Raw genomic sequence first — 21016 nt, forward strand, 5'->3', positions numbered from 1 at the left:
CTTTGCAATAGTCGATGAAGCAGAGGATCATCGAAGTACTGAATTCATAAGCCATCTCTATCAATGGACGTATATTTAGGATCTGTTTGCACCTTTGCCCTTGACGAAACTTGCCTGTTTTTGCGGGATCTGCCAGTCCAGCATGTGACATATTATAATCTGCTGTGTAACACAGCACGTTTCTGGTGGGATATAAGAACCAGGGTCCTGCAGTTGTCCTTTACGCAATTACAAATACGTGATACTTATATGAATAATATGATGATTTCTAGTATCTTTATTGATTTTATCGAAGATGAGTGCTAATTGTAAGATTTAGCATCTAAAATGTATTTATTTTTTGTAACAAAGTCCTAAAACCTGCTTTTTTCAAGATTTCATTAATCATATTTGTCTTTTGAAAGTGGTAGTTTAATGAACACTACTAAAAAAACTACTTAATTATCGATTTTGACGGAAAATATTGATTTTTCATGAAATAAAATCAAAACCGGGAAATTACCGGTTTACCGGTTTTTGCGACGCTATGTCGGTAAATTACCGGTTTTGAAAAACGACCGGTAATTGCATTCCCTAAGTGTGTGGCCGGAGAGGGCAACATCGCAGCAGCGCGAGAAGCATAGTGTGGCAGAGGTATAAGATTTCGTGGAAAATGATGATGAACAATACTGATGATGCCTAAAATTTTTTTTTTCAAAATGTTAAAATAATCAGTCAGATACATAAAGGAAGTGCTATACCTTCCGTCGCACAAGACGAAAGACGATTGTCAGGAAAGCGTGCATATTCGGCTACGTTCACGAAACGCTTGTGGATATCTATCTCTATCGCTCTTGCGTGTTGGTGCGACAGAGCCAGACTACGCTTTCGCAGCGTTTCGTTTTCGTTTCGCGACGTAGAAATGCCAATCCGCTACGGGACAGGGCTCCTAGAGTTCGTAGACGGTCTTTTCACGGTCATGTTGACCTTCCTTACTAACATAGGTGGGACATGGGAAAACTGTAAATAAGTATATTACATAATTACCAAAGGCACATCTGTTGATTGTGAATCCACCGAATCTGTCGCGGTCTTCGATGCAGAACTCTGTAAAAATATATCCATACTAATATAAATGGGAAAGTGTGTGTGTCTGTTTGTTTGTCCGCCTTTCACGGCAAAACGGAGCGACGAATTGACGTGATTTTTTAAGTGGAGATAGTTGAAGGGATGGAAAGTGACATAGGCTACTTTTTACCCCTTTCTTACCTCCCACTTCCCTAAAATAGGAAGTCGAAGATTGTATGGAGCGTTCCCGAATTTTCGAATTTAATGCGAGCGAAGCCGCGGGCAAAAGCTAGTATAAAATAAATTGCTAAAACTAGGTTTAGGTTTTGATAGGTAAATGTATAAGCATAAGTACATAGTAGAAGAAATGCAGAGAATATTTTAGACTTACCCCGCTATCGCTCATATTAGAAATAACAAATAAAACACATCCAAAATACTTCGTTAATACAGAAATAAATATGTCAATGTATTTTGCCAAAGGGTAAATGTCAGTACAAGACAGACTTTTAATTATCTATATATTTATGGTACAAGATTCCTCATTCTAGCAGAATGACATGATTGTTGTCAAGGTTGGATTAGTGGACCATTTTGTATGACGTTTCCTGGTCAATGTAAAATAATACGCCTTAACCCCTCGTATGCGGCCTGTCAATTTTGATCAGTGAAAATATGACCTTGACATTTAAAACAATAGATTCAAATTCCCACGCACGGATCCGTGTCTAAGTATACGAAGGGTTAAGTCTTAACTCCTTAATTCATACGAAGCCATTTATGGACGATATGATATTGAACTCTACTGAGAACTGTTAAAGTTTAAATTTCAACAAATATCTTTTCTTTCATGAGGTAAAGGGTTAACTTGCAAAATGCGACCTTATAATTTCAATGAAACAGTGCATTTTTCAACAGATTAACATGACAAAACCAAAAACACTTTGTTTAAGTTGCGAATTGCGATGTTTAAAAAGTTTCATCTCATCTCAAGATGGAGACTCTTCAAATTAGCTCGATAGAAGGTACCTTGTATTGCATCTTATTATCAACTCCATAGTATTATCATTGAGGCAAACTTAAATGTTAGGATAGATGTCGCCACTGTATCAGCAACAGGCGAGTGACAGAAGGCGGTTACTATAAGTGCGTTTTAACATCATCCGATCCGATATATCCGGTCCGATCCGGAAGGATTTCAAAGCCAAAAATTTAAGATTGCGCCTTTAATGTATAGGATATCGGTCCTACATCCGATATCGGATCGGATAATGTGAAAACGCACTAATAAGTATAGTTATAGTGGCAGTAGCGTTGTAAAATGAGTCGCTTAACTTCAATCTCGGGTAAATCCATTCTGCTTTAAGGTTGATTATGTATAAAAATATATATAATCTGAAAAAGAATCAACCTTATAGCAGAATGGATTTACCAGAGTTCGAAGTTAAGTGACCCAAATGTCAGTTGCCTCTTCATTTATATGTGTATGCAAAACAGTCCAACGGCTCAACCACGACATTGGTCTAAGCGCGACAGCGGTGAGCGGCGGCCATACATTGGAGCGAGACACAGCGATGGGACTTTTCATTCGCACGTATGGCTGCCGCGCACTGCTGTCGCACTTAGACCAATGCCGTGGCTGGGCCGTAAAACCAGGAGTAAATAAATAAAACAGCATATAAAATAACAATCTTATAATTAAATAGGATGGTTCTAGCTATACATATGGGTTGTAGCCCGACAGTCTATTGACTCGCACCAATACGTACAAATACGTAATAAAATAATATTTGGCTCTTAAACAGAAGGATCTTTCGCAAGCAAGTATCGCAGTCTATAGTAGCTAACAAACTACCGCACCTAATGGCTGAGCCACGACATTGGTCTAAGCGCGACAGCGGTGAGCGGCGGCTATACATTGGAGCGAGACACAGCGTGGCTGGGCCGTAACGGCGATCTTGGATTTTTTTCATGTAAGTGAGAGCGAGAAAGAGTTGTATTTTCTCACTCTCACTAGACGGAGAAAAAGTTTTTTTTTCTCTCTCTCTTTCTCTTACTAGAGCGACAAAGTTATTTTTCTCGCTCTCACTTACGTGAATAAAATTCTAGATCACGATGCGGTGCGGTCGTCTATTAGTAATTTTGAGACCTAGGTACCTTACAATGCCAGTCGACCGCCTAGCCTAGTTGGGAAATTAAAGAATGTGGCGGTTAGAAATGTGTAGCAAACCGATGTTCATTATGATTTGTGACATTTTCAATCAAAATGTACCGTTTTTTGTCGGTTGTTGATGAGATACATTTAATATATAAGACAATAAGTTTAGTAGGTATCCTTTTAATTAAAAATGGCACCATGTAATGTTGAATATTGATTTATAAAAAACTGCGGTTAACATGCATTTTAAATAATCAATCGATACATTGAGTTGTTATACATAATAGATATTTTCGTAAAAGCAGCGGTTACGGAGAGAATATTATCGCACTTATGTATGCAGGACCGCCCGGTGTGTGAGCGAGACAACTGCACTTATATCGTGCTGTCTCACTTACACACCAACAGATCGGCATCTACCGTATAGACCGCCTGTTACATTGGGTATACGAGCTTGCGATAGATTACAGATATATTCTTAGTTCTCTATTTTTACCAAAGCATTTAAAACGAAATACGATACATTTTTCAACGTATCGTCTTTTAATACCGGAGTAGAGTGAAAAAATCAGTCAAACCCATAACCTAGGTAATCTATAATTATATGACTTCAATATCAGTTCCCGTGATAGCAAATCAACAAAGTGTCAAAATTCTCACATCAAATAGAACCCCACAGCGGCGCACGGATATTCATATCAAAATGAATGTCAATCACAAAATGTTAACGAAGCGGGTTTCAATTTAATTTAGTGAATATTGAAATAATCTATGACCGGAGTAATATTACATTGTGCAACAAGGAGGTTGGCTGAAATAGTATAAACAAGAGTGTTAATTATAACAGATACACTCGAATTGAGGCGGAAACTATTGTTATTAGACCACTATCATGGGATAATTAACAATGGGATTAACAATTCGTCTGTGTTGGAGCGAATGGGCTTGCACGTGCCTGTGTGGCGAGGGCTGCCCGAGCTGGAGGCGCCGCCGCCGCTTGTTCGCGTGGCTGCGCGCGCGCACCCGGCAGGCCGACAACGCGCCCACAGCCAGGGCACTGGCGTTATTAAATATGATGGCCACTGAGGGTCATGATGCCGACATATTTGCAGACGGTGTTGGTGGGTTTCGCAGAAAATGTTATCAAATTTTAAATGTTATGTTTCCCTGATAATTTATATTATTTTTTTATAATTATATTTGTTATTATTTTTTTTAAATTGCATTTGATGTCTGATTGAATTTGTTTTTTAGTACTAGGAAATTGATTGCTTACTTATTATAATTATTAGATTTCAATACTGTGTACTGTAAATAGTTTAGTTTTACAATATTTTTTGACATTTGTATATTAGAATTGACATTTAGCATGTAAACGACTTGGTGATATTAGGTACTGTAAGTTTATTATGTGATTGAATAAATGAAATGAAATGAAACAGCCGCAAGCTTCTACTTGGTTAGTATGAATGCTATAATAGTACATTATGATACAAGTGCGTAAAAAAGGAAGTTCGAAACGAGTGGCGATAAATTAAAACACGACCGAAGGGAGTGTTTTAAATCGACACGAGTCCCTTCGGAGGTGTTTTAATTTATCACCACTCGTTTCGAACATCCTTTTTTACGCACTTGTATCATAATGTACTATTTTAATCATCAATAACTCCTACGGCTATTTTATAGGCCTTTGTCGTGCGGTGTACTTGTATAAGGTAACGGACCCAATCATGGACAGTTTAAGAAAAATTTTCGCCTGTTTTTGATATTTCACTCATAAATGTAAAAATTCTACCGCTAAGCGTGTTAAATCTCGAATGTCCTATCCTTCTTTTACATTTCAAGCGTATTGCACAAAGGATACACCTATTAGTTTCTTCATACTTAACAAATTAAAACTAGGTGTTTTTTCTCCAATTATGGACGGCAGTTCTCCAGTAATGGATCCCCCATTATGGACAGTGAAATAAGTTTAAAATTTTACTTTTAAAGCCAACTGATACTCAATGAGTCAATTTTATACACCATAAATACAATTAGTTTGAGTTATTTTAACATAGGAATGTTTCTTGTAAATTTTGGTTTTGTAAATTGTTCCTTGTCCATCATAGGAGGTAGGCAGTTTTTCGGTTCCAGTAATGGACACTCGCAAAATAACGCCATTTCTTTATATCTTTGGAGCAACAAACTAGTATGTTTTATACCTTATCTCATGCTTAATGCAGTAAGTAAAACGCATTCAAGTTTACACCGAGTATTATTTTTTTATTAAAATAATAAATAATACATGAACTCAACTCTAACAACAACTCAATGCAAACTCTAACTCTAGCAACGTTTCTAAGAATTCGTCTTGATATTTTTTTGAGTAAACTGATGAATTTTATCTTTTCGCCAAATCCTTCAGAAATAACCGAATTAATTGAAACTTCAAAATGAAACAGCTCTACAACTCTAGTTTATGGTACATAGCCATCAGTTTTTAGAAACTAATTTTAGATACTTATTTTTAAGGATTTGTGTTTTTTTGTCCATAATGGCATCACCGTCCATTATGGGGTATTTCACCTTACCTATAATAATATCTTTTCTGGGTCGTGTGATGAAAAATACGTAATGCTTCATACCAAAACTAGACAATGTATAATTTATGCTCAGTACGCAGCTGTGGGCTTCTTCTACTTTTAATATTAATCTATTCAAAACAAATCAAAATATAACAGATGTCTACAGCACTCATGATTTCTCTGACTATACAAAATATAAGAAATTAAACTATAAAGAAAATAATTTGCGAAGTCAAGACTAATAATAAATCCCAATTTATTAGATTCCTAGTAAAAATAGATTGTTTATTGGCCACAAAATATTTAAAACTATTCGAAGAAAAAAAAACAACGCAATAGGGTTGCCATAAATTGATTATTTACTCTATATATACGCCGTTTTCAAACGAAAGGGTACTTATTGCGGTTGACAATAAGGCGATATATATTTTGAAATCAACCTTATGAAATTTATGGACAACCTGTCGATTGAAACCTTTACTTGAAAACGTCACATTTTATATTTTTCGTTAGGTCAGTACGGGTCAATTCAAAAGAGCTGGCACGAATGCAACGAATGAAAATAGAACAGATGAACCAATGAATTAGTGGCTCTCGACAGTTACGTTACGACTGTATACCGATACAATCATTAAGAACATAAGCCTTATTAGTTTACTCATACCCCCTTATTCATAAACGCACTCTAAAGTTATCAAGCCAATAAAGTTCGTTTGTCCTTTTCTATCACACCAATATCCAATATGTCGAAAAGGGACAAACGAACTTTATCGGCTTGATAACTATAGAGTATGTTTATGAATAAGGGGGTTAGTAGGTATATATACATTATTGAGGGGAGAAATGGGAATATACCATTTTGTACACAAAATTGCCATGTATTATCTAGAAATGGAGTTGTATTTTAATATATGTATATAACGCGTCAAACAGTGATAATATCGAGTTTTAACATTTTTAACATTTAGTGAATTTAAGAACCATCACACACTAGGGCCTCCCGAGCGTCAGCGTCACCGTTTTCCATAGCATTGACTAAACGCCGACTCAAAAGACGCTAGTGTGTGACGGCTCTTAGGATTATTAATTAATTATAGGTGGCAAATCACACAAAATACAACTCTAACATCTTTTTGAACATCGGACAGTTAAAGAAAACAAGGCAAAAACCAAATCTACATCACCTTACAAGCTAATCTATAAAAATATGGTATGCATTTTATGCAACAAGTTGTGTGAGTCGAGGTTTCGAGAACCGTACAATACTTACAATATGGTAAAAAGCTACATTCAGGCATTTTTATGGGGAATCGTTGAGTTTTTCTATTTTAAGGTTGGTAGAACTTGACAGCCAGATTTTTTAATTGAATTTTATTTCTGATCAAAAATGTCTGCTTAGCACATTCAGTGACCCGATAGTCGAGTTCTGTTTGTAAACCGTAACAAGGGCTGACACTCAATTTATTTAGGATCATAAACGCCCGGGCAATTCCACGTAACTGTAATGTAAGTGACCACTTCATTACATGTTTTTTTATTTATGATGCAAATTGAAGTCTTAATTTATCTCTAGATAAGCCTACTTTTAATCCTTAGATATATTGATATTTAAATTAGCACCATGAATAAAAAAACATGCAAATAATAGGTCACTTACATTACTCTGTTACATGGAATTACCGCCCTCAGTGAGGCGCCATGCCGCCCGACCTGTCGGGGAGGTAACACAAATGAACGAAACAAGAGGATAAAAAACCGACTATTTTTTATATAAATCTGTAGGTGATAGAGAGGAAAATAGACAAAAGAATAGGCTACTTGCCTCTTAGTCAAATCAGCTTCTTTTTAACAACTGTCAAAACGAAAATTCGTTCAAATGAACGACTTACTAATATGGAATTTATATGAAATCGAATTGAATGACGTCACGGTCAACTCAAGTTACTTTATATATTTCTACCTGACTTATTAAATAAAAATTGGATTTAAACATAACTTCTGTCCATGTTTTTCTTATAATAGGCTACTTGACCCTTTTTGAAAGTATGTCTTATATTATTAATTACTGTCTAATTAAACGAAAAAAAAATAGTACCATATTTTATTACGACTTAAAAACCAGCAAAAAAATAATTTAAAGTTTACTTTTACGTGATCAGGCAAAAACAACATCAGTCATATTAATCTATAGAATATCTATGACATGACGTAAGTCGATTTAGAAAAAATCTGGAAAAAATATTTGACATTGTCACAGCCGAGCAACGACTATGAATTTTAATACAATAGAGGTTGCTTCTATGGAGATTAGATTAGTACCTCTAATTTCCATAGTTGATTTGAATTATGTGACGTCGCTTCATTGGCCAACACCGTTTTCGGAGTCCATATTTTAAAAACAAACATACACACATCTTTAATTAAAAATACGCAGTCATCACGCACTTTTAATCCCCGCAAGCTATAAATATTGATTTCTTAAGTCAAATACTACAGAAAACAATAACTTGATGTGCTAAATTCGATACGAGTCTAGTAGCCTATTATCTGATGCTTTATTTCGTGCGTGGTATAACATATTTTAACTACAGTCAAGTTCCCTATTGATGAGGTTCGATTTCCGTCTTCTGTCGTACGTGTCAACTAATAGGCTAGTTTCCTATACTTAAAATAAAATACTTTATGCAGTGCACGAAATAAAGCACCATATACCTAGTTAGAACAATATGGACAGTAGTTATGTTTAAACATAATTTATATTTTAACTACAAGGTTTGTTTACGTTGTTCACAAGTTCTATTGACGGCGACTTTATCTAATGTGACGTGTAATGTGAGATGTTGATAGTAAGAATGTGCAACAGATTTTGTATCGGAATTCCAAAAAAACTAAGACATTTTTGAGCAGAATTTCGCTTATTCAATTTACTCCTGTCACCTAATCATTTTCTTCCACAGCTCTAGTAGCACATGTTTGGGCCACCTCACTGATCAAATGCTGAAGAGATCGCCGGCGGACGGTAAGGGCGCCAGGCCGCCCGTCACGTCGGGGAGACGCGAGACGTCGGGAAGATTCTCTATGTGGGACTTCACTTCGGTCTTCACTGCGTAGATCTTTTGCAGCTTTATGTTGTATTCCTGGGGAGAAAGAAGGGTTTTAATCAAAGACATATACCGGGTGGAAAGGCGCGACGATCCTTTCTGGAAATGGGAGATAGTGCAGCCGTAGGACAACATTTTCTCCCTAGAAACTATACAATTTACTTTAACTATGTTCAAGTTATAGCCTTTCAAACATTTTTGTAAAAATGTACTAAGTGCAAACCCTAAAGAGGTGACAGGGTCAATGACCTTACTTGTAAACAATCGCTAGATGACAGAACATTTACTCTTGTTAATTTGATGACCATTTTACACCGGTAACAATCGTCGCAGGATATTCTGGGACCATTCTCTTTGTGGCTCCATTTGTGTAATTCTCAGATGAAAGCTTATGTTACATATTTTTAATAATATCAACACAAATAGTTCATGTGACATTAGATATGACAACCATTGACTATTTACTAATCATAAACATGAAGTCATAAACAATTAAAGATGATACCGCGACCTCTTTCATCATGAAAACAGTTACGTATTTCTTACTTTTTTTTAATTAGCCTCTTTTTGTGTCCCACTGCTGGGCAAAGGCCTCCCCTCGTTTTTTCCACTCGACCCTGTAATATTGTCGGCGTTTTCCCACCATTAGAATGCGTCCAGGTCATCCCGCTATCTCCTTTTTGGTCTACCCGAACCCCGGCCTGCCCCGTCTGTGGTGTTAGATTGATATAATGTAATAATAGGTATAACCGCTTTTCACAGCACTATTTTTAACGCCGGACGTGAAGAATACAGTTTTTCATGCATGAGCTGGTTCTTAACTATTATTTGGTTCGCAAAATTAATAGGTTACATTTTCGATGACTAAGGAAACTCTTTGCGTGGTCGAAAATTGAGAAGATATTTGACGCAAAGATAATGTCATTTTACCTAATGTCATAATTATTAAACTGAATTTGCCTATGTTATTTACTAAAATTGACTCATTCTTCCCCGCGATAAAATCGCGACGCAAATAAATTGCAAAAAAAAAAACGCGCACGTCTTCACCTTTACAGCATTCAGCGGGTTCAAGCTGTTCGAGAAGCATACTGCCGATGGCTTTTGAACAAACTGGAGGAAGATCGCCTGTTCATCCACCGCATTATTTGGAGGCACGAAAGTATGTTTACGCGCAACGGTATGTGGAATAGGCGAAATGAACATATCTACGCAGAAGCAAATCCGTTCGAATACCGACATTCGGGTCACCAATATCGGTGGTCAGTTAACGTCTGGGCTGCTATTCACGGGGATACATTGATTGGACCTGGTTTTTGCCTCCAACTTTGAACAAAGCCGGCTACTTGGCACTTTTGAATTTGCGGAGTTGCAGAATTACCTTGACGGGTTACCAGTGGCCGTGCGTATAGAAGTATGGTTCCAGCAACATGGTGCACCGGCTCATTCTGTTAACGAAGTGCGGCTAGCGCTGAGCGATGAATTCGGAGATAGATGGATCGGCCGGTTTGGACCGCATCGTTGGCCGCCAAGATCTCCGGATCTGACGCCCTTGGACTTTTTTCTTCGGGGGACTATCAAAGATATAGTGTACAAAACGGAGTGTGACACCGCCGAAGAAATGAGGCAAAGGTTAACCATTGCTTTCGACAGCCTGCGCCGTAGAAACGTTCGAGAGCGAATATTAGCAAAGGTACACCGGCATACTCGCGCACGGGCTGCAGCCTGCATTATTAGGCACAAAGGCAACTTTGAACATAGAATTGAATAAAATAGTTATTGTTTGTTCGAAATTGTTTCCATTGCATCTCTACACACATCTTTATGACAAAGTAAATATTTTTGTAAACATCAACGGTGTTTTCAGTCAAAGGAAATAGTGAATCCGATGTACTTAGGATATGTTTAAGTGAACGATAAAGGGCGTGAAAAACAATTTAATCTAAACTAAACACCCAAACCAGGGAGACTAGAGATAACCCAAACTAATGCATACGAAAATACAAATATACCGCAGTGCAAGTTATTCGCTAGATGTCGCTGTACCACCTGCAAACTAGCGAGCAACATTCTATGGTCAATTAGTATGGATCTTCTTTTTTTGGCAAATAAGTGTGTATTGAAAGATGAAAACATCAAACCTATTTAAAAATCTCGCCATAAATATGTGGCGTTCCATGTCTAAAGGGTCCACATGCTTCATGTGCTATAAGGAACCGTTAGGCATGGAAAGTCACATGAAAAGTTGTAGTAACTGAATAATAGATGGCGCTGCATTCGAAAATCTTGACTGATAGATAACTCTACTATTCAATAATACTCTATGGGTAGGTATACGTAGTAATGGCAGGGTTGTCACTGAGAAGAAAATTAATTAATTTTAATATTTTTACTGATTGTTCGGAATAAAAATCTAAATATTACGAATCGATTTTCCATCACTTAAACTAACTAAGGATCGTCGTGCCTTTCCACCCTGTATAAGATAAAGTCTAAGAAAAAAACGTACCTCAGTACCATACAGAAAAAGGTACGGTGGCCTAGATGGCGTTACACCTTTGGGGGACGCTCAGCTACATGGCGCTGAATATTAATATTTGACATTTCAACACATATTAGGCTAAGAATATGGGCCAAGTTGTCAAAACTGAGGTTCAACAGTTTTAAGCCTTTGTCAAGAGATGGCAGTATATGCACTGTGATTACACATTTTACTTCGACAGTAACTCTCTATAATACTCGATCCTCTTTGGGTTTAATAAAGGAAGGAATTGTAGTGGTGAAAATACTTAGATAAAATTAAATAAAAATGTCTTCGTTGTGCTATTCTTAGCCTTGTCAAAATGTACGTATAGGGTAAATTACCAGTAACTGGACACCATCAATGAATTATCTTTACGTATAAGTAGAGTTCATTTCTGTACAAAATATCAATAACTTATTATCCAATGTATGTTAAATAAATTATATTTATTAACATGCAGAGTTCATTTTTAGTACAAGGTGGTTAATCCTGTTATTAGAAGGGGGACAGTTACTGGAAATTTACTTTTACACTAGAAATTTAATATCACACTTAGCTACTGAACTGAAATCCATACTAATATTATAAATGGCAAAGTGTGTGTGTCTGTTTGTTTGTCCGTCTGTCACGGCAAAACGGAGCGACGAATCGTCGTGATTTTTTAAATGGAGATACTTGAAGGGATGGATAGTGACATAGGCTACTTTTTGTCTCTTTATAACGCGAGCGAAGCCGCGGGCAGAAGCTAGTCTGTCATATTTCTGCGCACAACGAAGTTACCGCTTCTCAGCTCCGCTGATCAGAAAAATAGTGAACAGAAAAGCCTCAGATCACATGTTCGTTGACATTTGATGTGAGACATTTCTCGTTTTAATGGCGTCGGTAAGTAATCTACTATTCTTCTTGGTGCTTCTTACGAGTAATTTGCTAAGCTATATTCAGCTATTTTTTTTTTTAGCTTTGTTCCCACACATTTCATATTTATTTTGCCATATTATTTTGTTTATTGTATATTGATGTGTGATCCCTTGAGGTAAAAGCCCCTCCATCTTCTTCCATTTGATTTTGTTTTCCGCAATATGCTCCCAATTATTTCCTGCGGTTTCTATGATGTCATCATTCCATCTTTTTTTGTTTCACTGTTTCTTTTCCAAGAGGATAATCAGCTATAAATAATATACTCTATAATCTAAGCTACAATACCTCGAGGCGCGCCTCGGCCTGCTTAGCGAGGTCCTTCTGCGCCTGCGCGAAGTCCCGCAACATGGCGGCCACCTTCCGTCTCTTCTCCAGTTCCTCCGTCAGCCGCAGGTTGTACGAGGCCAGCAGCTCTACCGCGGAGTTGACTATGGCGCTGAGGGCGAGCGCCGATTCTTTATCTGTGGACGAAAATCAGTCTTAACACTTTCGCTACCAAGAACCCGACTGTCGGGTACACCGCTCGTAGAAGCGTAGCCGATTACATGGGTTTCCCCGTATGTAGCGAAAATGTCGTAGCGCCGCGTAGAGCCCGGTTTCGAAAGTGTTAAGGTACATCTCGGACACTGGCGATCAAATATTTATTTATTTATTTAAACTTTATTGCACAAAATATACAAAAATGTACAAATGGCGGACTTAATGCCAAAAGGCATTCTCTACCAGTCAACCAAATATATGAAAGAGGCGCGTTCCTAGCACACATTCTAAGCTCGTGTAGGTGAACGCGTACCATGCTTGTATGAGGGGGTGGGCGGCACTTTCAGCGGGGAGCATGAGTGGCCATACTGTACGATAATACTCTTTATTATACTGTGCTTAAGGTGTAGTAGGGTATATATCGTCACTACTTTGAAAAATCTCGTATCTCACACTGCTCCTCAAAATTAAAACTTAGTAAGTCTATATGCATTGCATATATACTTATTACATTTTTCTCTTCATTGACAGAAGAAAATAGAAGTTTTTTTCAAAGTAGTGACGATATTCCATTTTTGAAGATCAATTATCTGGGTCCGTAAAGAGCGGAGGACCTCGCGAGGCAATGTGCTCGCGCGTCAAAGGTTAGTGTAGAGATAGACGTGCCTCGGCCGAGGCAGCAAGCACGCGTCGCTCGACGGAGCGATCTGACTCGCCCAAGACAGGTCTACATTATATTAAACATTTATTGACGGACGTTATTGAGTCACGTGGGGCGAGGGGCAAATATGACGGAAATTTTCATATTAGGTATCCGAAAATAGCTGCAAGCTCTTTTTACGCTGATTGATTGTTTTATTTTTATCGCATCTTTAACCACACGTAGTCTTTCAGATAGGAATACCAGATATATCCGAATCTCATTAGTGACCTAGTTACTTATCTACAGCTATTTTGTATGGTATTCGAATAGGAAAAAGTCTACAAATGTAGCGTCTTTAAGCTTTTAACTGCGCGCATATATTTAAAATAATTGGACAAGACAGAAGCAGGTTTAGGTTGTTTGTGCCCATGTCTAAGATAGGTATGTGTTATCGACGGGTACAATTGACTTCACAAACCAACATTCCAAATCTATACACGACCTTATTGTCGTTTGTCATAGACGTGTAAACATATTTTTGGCATGTGGGCTTGTAAAGATGTTTGTGAACTAGACCGTAGGTACACACACTTTGACCGCCAAACACATACAATAGGAAACTTTATTAGAATTAATTAAGGTTCATTTAAAGGTGGCAGACTGAGGCGGTCAAAGGGTTGAAAAAGTAAGTTTATATGTGATATATCGAAACAGCAATACTGCCTGTGTAATTTAGTATTCATTGGGTAGAATTGGAAGTGTTATTATTCTGGTTACAAACTTTCGTTTTGCATTTCTTCCTGTTATTTTCATGTTTGTATGTATTAGTGTGTATGCTTATGCTTGTTATATCATCTTTCTTTGACAACCAACAAGTTTGTAGATTTTTAAGAACAATAATATATAAAAGTTTGTAGTGTTCTGTTAATCTTATCATTACGCTGATTATGTAAATACATATGTACACAAACTGTCTATGAAAACAGTTTGTTTTCTCTATCAATAATAGTTCGGTACAATCAGCTTTAATGCAGAACATATTTTTGAAACCAAAGCACTTAAGCGATTTGGATACATGATTAAAACACCGATATAGTAATAGGGTTTATTAGAAATGAAACAAAAATTTGTAACCAGGTGAAGTTTTTATTCTTATTAATTATCTGTAGAGGTAGTTGAATCTTTGTTTTAAAAATAACACCAGTCTTATAATAACCCTAGTGAGTAGGATGTCTCTCGAGTTACCTTCTAACTTAGACAATAATTGCACTTCAGAGACTTCGGGGGGCAGGGAGGCGATTCTCTCGCGGACCGCTTCGTCGCTGGAAGCACTTGATTCTAACTCTAGGAGCGCCTGGAAAAGGAAAGTCATTGTTTAAAATTATGTATGTAAAGGGGCTCCACACAGAGCAAGGCATTTCGCGAGGCAAAAGTCAACTATAGATATGCCTTGGCCAAGTGACCTGCTTTGGATGTAAACGCGCTGTCTTGGCCGAGAACTATCTGCATTAGCCATTCTGTGGAGCCAAGATATTGTCTCGCGACGTGCCTCGGCGGTCTGTGTGGAGCCGGCAATTATATCATGTGATTGGGGCTTTTTAATTCTCATTAAGTTGTAGTACAAGCAGAAGTACTTAAAAGAAATGGTGTTAACACCTTGGCTGCTGCATTTGAATTACGAAATAGCATACTTTGAGTAGGATTTTTTAAGTTCATACTGTTCAATGAACTGTTAGAAAGAGACTTCTGTATGTATTACAATTTACAGCAGTAGGATAGTCAATGAGCCAGAAAACAAGTTTCTTGAGCAAGTAAACTAGTAACATGCTCTTCTATAGATAATATTTTAAAAGGTGACCTAGAAGATCTAACATAAAAGTTTAATTGAAGGGTGATTTTCAATTTATAGACCTAATAAAAATATAAAATATTGCCAAACAAGTTATTGTCATTGCTAATGTTGTCACACAAGCTAAGTTTACATTGTAATGTTAATGACTCCTATTGTTGAAGTCTGTATAAACAGGAAATGTCACAAAGTTAATTACCTTTTGTGTTTACAATTTCAGTGTACATTGAGACAAATAAACCTACATTTCTAACCTAAACATTATTTTACCTATGCATATGCATGCCATCTAGATAAAAATTGTAATTTTGTTTCAATTGCAAATATGAATCTAGCATGAAATTGTGCACTAAAACACAATATTGAGATTTCAACTAGTCTAACACAAATTTAATCCACACTCACACAGGCATTTGAAATCTTACCTGCACTAAGGGTAGCTGAAAACTCCAATGTTGGGTAGGTATGAAAAATTAATGACATTTTTAGGGGAATATCACATGTGATTCACAGTTGCAACAACATAGTATTGTTGTATTTGAAAACCATGTCAGTGAGATAACCATCTAAATAAAGCAAGAATGGTTTTTAATTTAAACTATTACTATTTACACTAATATAGATAAGCTAGGGACAGCAAGCAAAATACATAACAGTTGCAATCATGGCAAAATATACAGATGTAGTAAGGTGGTTAACTCATAAACAATCACATTTGTCGTGCTACTTCAGTCAACGTGAGTACATGGGTGAATCAACTTTTTTTTGTTTGTTATTGCCATGGTTACGGTCTCCTGAGTCCCGCTGGTTTTATGCAAAATTATGCTACTTAAACTATACAAATATGCATTTTTCTAGTGTTAACAAGCTCTTTCCTTAATTTTCCACCTACACACATGGACTACATGCATGCTTGCATAAAACAAGCGTGACTCAGGGGACTGTAACCACGGCAATAACAGGCAAGAAAAGTTGATTCACCCACATACATCTTTTACTGAGACTGACTAAAATAGTAAGGCAAGTTTGTGCCTCCATGAAATTATGATGGTAAACATTTTGCACTAGATTTGTAAGTTTGTAAAGGACCATTTAGTTATTTTTAAATAGACGCTTACTTGTACCAGTTTGTGACTCTTAACAAGGAATAACATGTTACATAACAAAAATTGCAACTAACCTTAATCAACTCATCTGGTTCCGGAGGGTCTCCGGGTGGAGTCTTTGGGCTAAGTGTGGTGTGTGTCTCAATCTGTCCATCTACTTCTACTTTAGTCTCACTACGGCGTCTCTCCCGCTTGTCATTTTTCTTAGAATCTAATTTTGCCTTCTTCTCCGGATCCTTTGGTTCCCCGTCTACAGATTTTCGTTTGTTTGCCTTTATAGGCTCAGCGTCATTTGGATCCACTGAAAGAACATATGTTGCCATAACAATTTAGATTCCTATGAATATGATTCATGAGTTAACATTGTTAAATAGCAGCATTATTTTGATCTAAACCATTAGTAACTAGGGCTTACTTCCTTAGCACTGCTTCAAGATCGATTAACAGTAATTTGTGTACCTAAATAGGTCATGGTAATAAGAATATGAGTGTAGTATTTATAAAAGCATAACTCGAGCCTTGTTCTATCAGTAAATTGATGAAATACTTGTAGTAATATAATTTATAAATAAAACACCAGTCCTTCATATTCCATACTCACCAGCCACTTTGAGTTCCTGTATTTTCTGAGCATCATATACACCTCTCTCTTGCCATATATTTAATATCCTATGCAAAGAATGTTTTGTCTTAGTGTTAATTCCAGTCTTTGCCATATGCTTCAGAGCATCTTCGAGAACTTCCCCAAACTCCTTGCCATATTCAGGACCTTTCTTTTTACTATTTTGAATAACATCATTGGCTAAATACATAAATGTCAACTGCTTCCCATCTTTAACTGAAAAGAAAACAATTATGATAACACTGGTAGTATGTAGGTTTCTTAAGTGTAATTAAAGCAAAATTTCGTGGATCATAATAATCCAGTTTTTACAACTCGAAGAAAAATAAACAATGTAAGTAGGTACGTCAACATTTTTATTAACGACCATAATCTTAATATGGCAGATTTGGCACCACGTCTGATGTTTTGGCTATTGAAAAAATAATTTAAATCATTAACATGAAGTAACAGGACGTTCGCAATAGGAAATCGATACAGCGTAATTACGTTGTGGATGTAATTTTTAACATACGAAATATGCAAGTAATTACCTTTTAATAATTCTTTATACCAAGTTTTTACGACAGCGGCATGGTGCTTCCTGTGATGAATTAACCATAAAGATAAAGTCTGAATACTTTGCTGACTCGAATTCAGCTCTTGCAATTTACGTATTAACGCATTTTCGGTAAAACCGGCCATTGTTTTTATGTTCTACAACAAAATTAACACAGAATATTTGCAGAAAATCACAAACGCTTGCAGCAGACCAACGCCATTTTGGAAATGAGAGATAACCAAAGACAAGACAAACACTTTTTATTTCATTTTAATGGAAACAAAACATTAAAATATTACAAGTCTAATATTATTAAAAAATAACCTTATATGAATCATTAATGTATCATATCTTCATACGCAAAAGTTATAAAAATAAAACGCATATAAAAAAAATTTAAACTTTGTACAAACTAACCATAGACAATGATTGATGTGGAACTTTGACATTTTTATTAGTTCTTTGTGTAATTACTAGGTGGCATGAGCTACAGTTTGTTGTGTTTGTAGTTTGTAGTGTCTTCCGTTTCCGAATTTTGCTCGCAAAACCATGTCTTCAAAGCAAGGACGATATAATACCGGGACAAACAAAGTCCGTACAAAAAAACGTACCCCTGAAATATATGGGCTTTTTAGGCTTAAAACTAGATGGCGCTGTTTCAAATCCCCAAATATTTTTGCGTGTTTTTAAGTTGGAAGAACAAAATTTAAATGACATGCTTTTTTATTTTATTATCATGGTATCACGTGAAAACACATTTAAAAAAAATGTAGGCATCATTAGTCACAGGTCTAGGGTAGAGTAGTGGTGTCACTGGACTCGGAGACATCTCGCCACTTACATTTCCACTACCGTCTATACCATTGAGGTATATGTACTACGTAGTACATATACCTCAATGGTCTATACCATAGAAAAATTAGACTACAAAGAATGGGAACTCCGTAGTCCAATTTATATGTTTGACTCGTAAAACAATAGATGGCATTACTATACTCTCGCGACAAATGGTATTGTTCAATTCACGAAATAATTTCATTTAAATGACCCAAGTCGTAATATTTAAAAATTTGGAACTTGATCATACAACATTATCATTATATAACACCGAAATTTACAAAAACAATTAATTATTTTTTTACCAATCGGGTACTTGAATCAGGTTCAATTCATGGTGTTTTGTACGTTTGATGACTAATAGCAAACATTATAATCCGGTAGATGGCGCGTATGCAAGATGCACAAAACTGCATGCGCTGCATGCTAAACAAAATTGCCATATTGAAGATAACAGTTTTAGTATTTGTTTTGAGTTTTTAATAATATTTTATTCCAAGATAGTTCTAAATTACCTTGGACGTACATTCCAGAATAGGCAAAATATGCTACGTAAAATATTACAACACTAAGTGCGTTTTCACATTATCCGATCAGATATCGGATGTAGGAAGGATTTCAAAGGCGAAAATCGAAAAAAGGCGGCTTAAATATATGGGATATCGGTCCTACATCTGATATCGGATCGGATAATGTGAAAACGCACTAAGACGGAAGTATTACTTTCTGATTATTTTATTTTTATTAGTATAAAAATGTTTTACCACAAACAGCTACATATATGTATATCAGCACGACAGAATCAGGTGGCACTATAATCAAAATGAGACAAAAGTTGTCAAATGATTTACGGATTTTTTTTATACTACGTCGGTGGCAAACAAGCATACGGCCCGCCTGATGTAAAGCGGTCACCGTAACCTATGGACGCCTGCAACTCAAACAGTGTCAAAAGCGCGTTGCCACCCTATTAGAAACATGTACACTCCCTTTTGCTGTGTTAAGTACACAGCAAAAAGGAATGTACAAGTTCTAAGGAGGGTTCGGGTAGCCGACGACTCAAAGGACAATAGACGGAACAAGTTAGTTCCGTAAGTGCTCCCGTCATCAACACACCGCACCCTCGTTGAGCTCTGGCACCCTTACTCACCGGCAGGAACACAACACTATGTCTAGTGCTATTATTTATTTGGGGTATTTTTTACATATCGAATATTAATGGGGAATAAAACAATATATTTGTGGGATATTGTTATGCCTCGAATGAAAACCCAGCAATAAACAACGAATAACTTTTAATTAAGCAGCAAATAAGAAATTAACAGATTTTACTAAATTCTTTCACGTTCGATCGCTCATCGTTCAAAACTGTTCTCCCATCGCCTTTCACACCTACTGTCATTCTACTATCATACAACGTTCTGTTTCACGCCATCACCTTACGTTCCGATCCCACATTCTCGGCTGTCCTGCTCTCATATCTGCCTTCAGATGGGCATTTCTCAGTGTTTAAATTTTTTTGTTTTCGGTGGCAACAGTTTTACATGAATCCTGTAAAGAGTCACATGAAATTCTGTCAATTTAAATAGAAGTCGCGGATTTCTACCAGAAACAAAGAAAACTCATGCTACGCTTACGGGGTTCGGGTACTAATGCTGCCACCGAAATCAAAAAGTTGAAACACTCTGAGAAATGCCCAGATATACTTCAACGTTCATTCATCTAACTACATCTCATTCATTCAACATTACATTTCAACATAAATTGAAAAACATCCGACAATATAAGCATTAGATATAAAAACAATGACTGTAACAACTTTTAGCATTTTACAACACAACAACCCTAGTAGCATTTATCGTTGGGGTGTCCTCGCCAACGGTTGGTTTATTGTTGGGAGATGATAATCGGTCTACCAACAAAGCCCCAACATTGGACCTACCGCATAGAGATTCTGTTGTTTTTCCCACACACGTGTAACATTGGGCCTACTAGCTTTACGGTAGGATAACTAACGAAGATTTTTTACCGTAGGTAGAACATTGGGCTAACCGCATTAAATTCCACGAAAATATATTGTGGTTAAATACGCAGTGGGCCAACGATGTAATACCAACGTAATATTTTCCACAAACTGACAACAATGGGCCAACAGCTTCTACAGTTGGCCAGCCCACAAGGTTTATTGTGTAATTTCCCACAAACCTCTAACGATGGCCCTACTACCTCTACGGTTGGGTAACCAATGATGAATTTGTAGCTTTGGTGTACCATTAAAATGCAATGGGCCAACGATGTAATACCAACGTAATATTTTCCACAAACTGACAACAGTGGGCCAACAGCTGCTACAGTTGGCCAGCCCACAAAGTTTATTGTGTAATTTCCCACAAACCTCTAACGATGGCCCTACTAGCTCTACGGTTGGGTAACCAATGATGAATTTGTAGCTTTAGTGTACCATTAAAATGCAATGGGCCAACGATGTAATACCACCGTAATATTTTCTACAAACTGACAACAGTGGGCCAACAGTTTCTACAGTTGGCCAGCCCACAAAGTTTATTGTGTAATTTCCCACAAACCTTTAACGATGGCCCTACTATCTCTACGGTTGGGTAAC

At 36.8% G+C, this 21016-nt stretch overlaps 1 protein-coding gene across 1 annotated transcript in view; it reads right to left on the minus strand.

Moving 5' to 3' along the window:
* Positions 1 to 17782, minus strand: part of LOC125232245 (sodium-dependent serotonin transporter) — a 29745-nt gene extending 11963 nt beyond the window's left edge. Inside the window, exons 1-6 of the mRNA XM_048137894.1 lie at positions 17549 to 17782; positions 16995 to 17231; positions 16468 to 16694; positions 14684 to 14792; positions 12601 to 12776; positions 1027 to 1086 (exon numbers count right to left, since the gene is read on the minus strand). Of these exons, the coding sequence (XP_047993851.1) occupies positions 1027 to 1086; positions 12601 to 12776; positions 14684 to 14792; positions 16468 to 16694; positions 16995 to 17231; positions 17549 to 17699 (960 nt within the window). The 5' untranslated portion in view covers positions 17700 to 17782. The remainder of the gene's footprint in view (positions 1 to 1026; positions 1087 to 12600; positions 12777 to 14683; positions 14793 to 16467; positions 16695 to 16994; positions 17232 to 17548) is intronic.
* Between the last annotated feature and the right edge of the window lie 3234 nt (positions 17783 to 21016).

This window comes from Leguminivora glycinivorella, chromosome 12 (genome assembly GCF_023078275.1).
Source record: "Leguminivora glycinivorella isolate SPB_JAAS2020 chromosome 12, LegGlyc_1.1, whole genome shotgun sequence".
Classification (NCBI taxonomy): domain Eukaryota; kingdom Metazoa; phylum Arthropoda; class Insecta; order Lepidoptera; family Tortricidae; genus Leguminivora; species Leguminivora glycinivorella.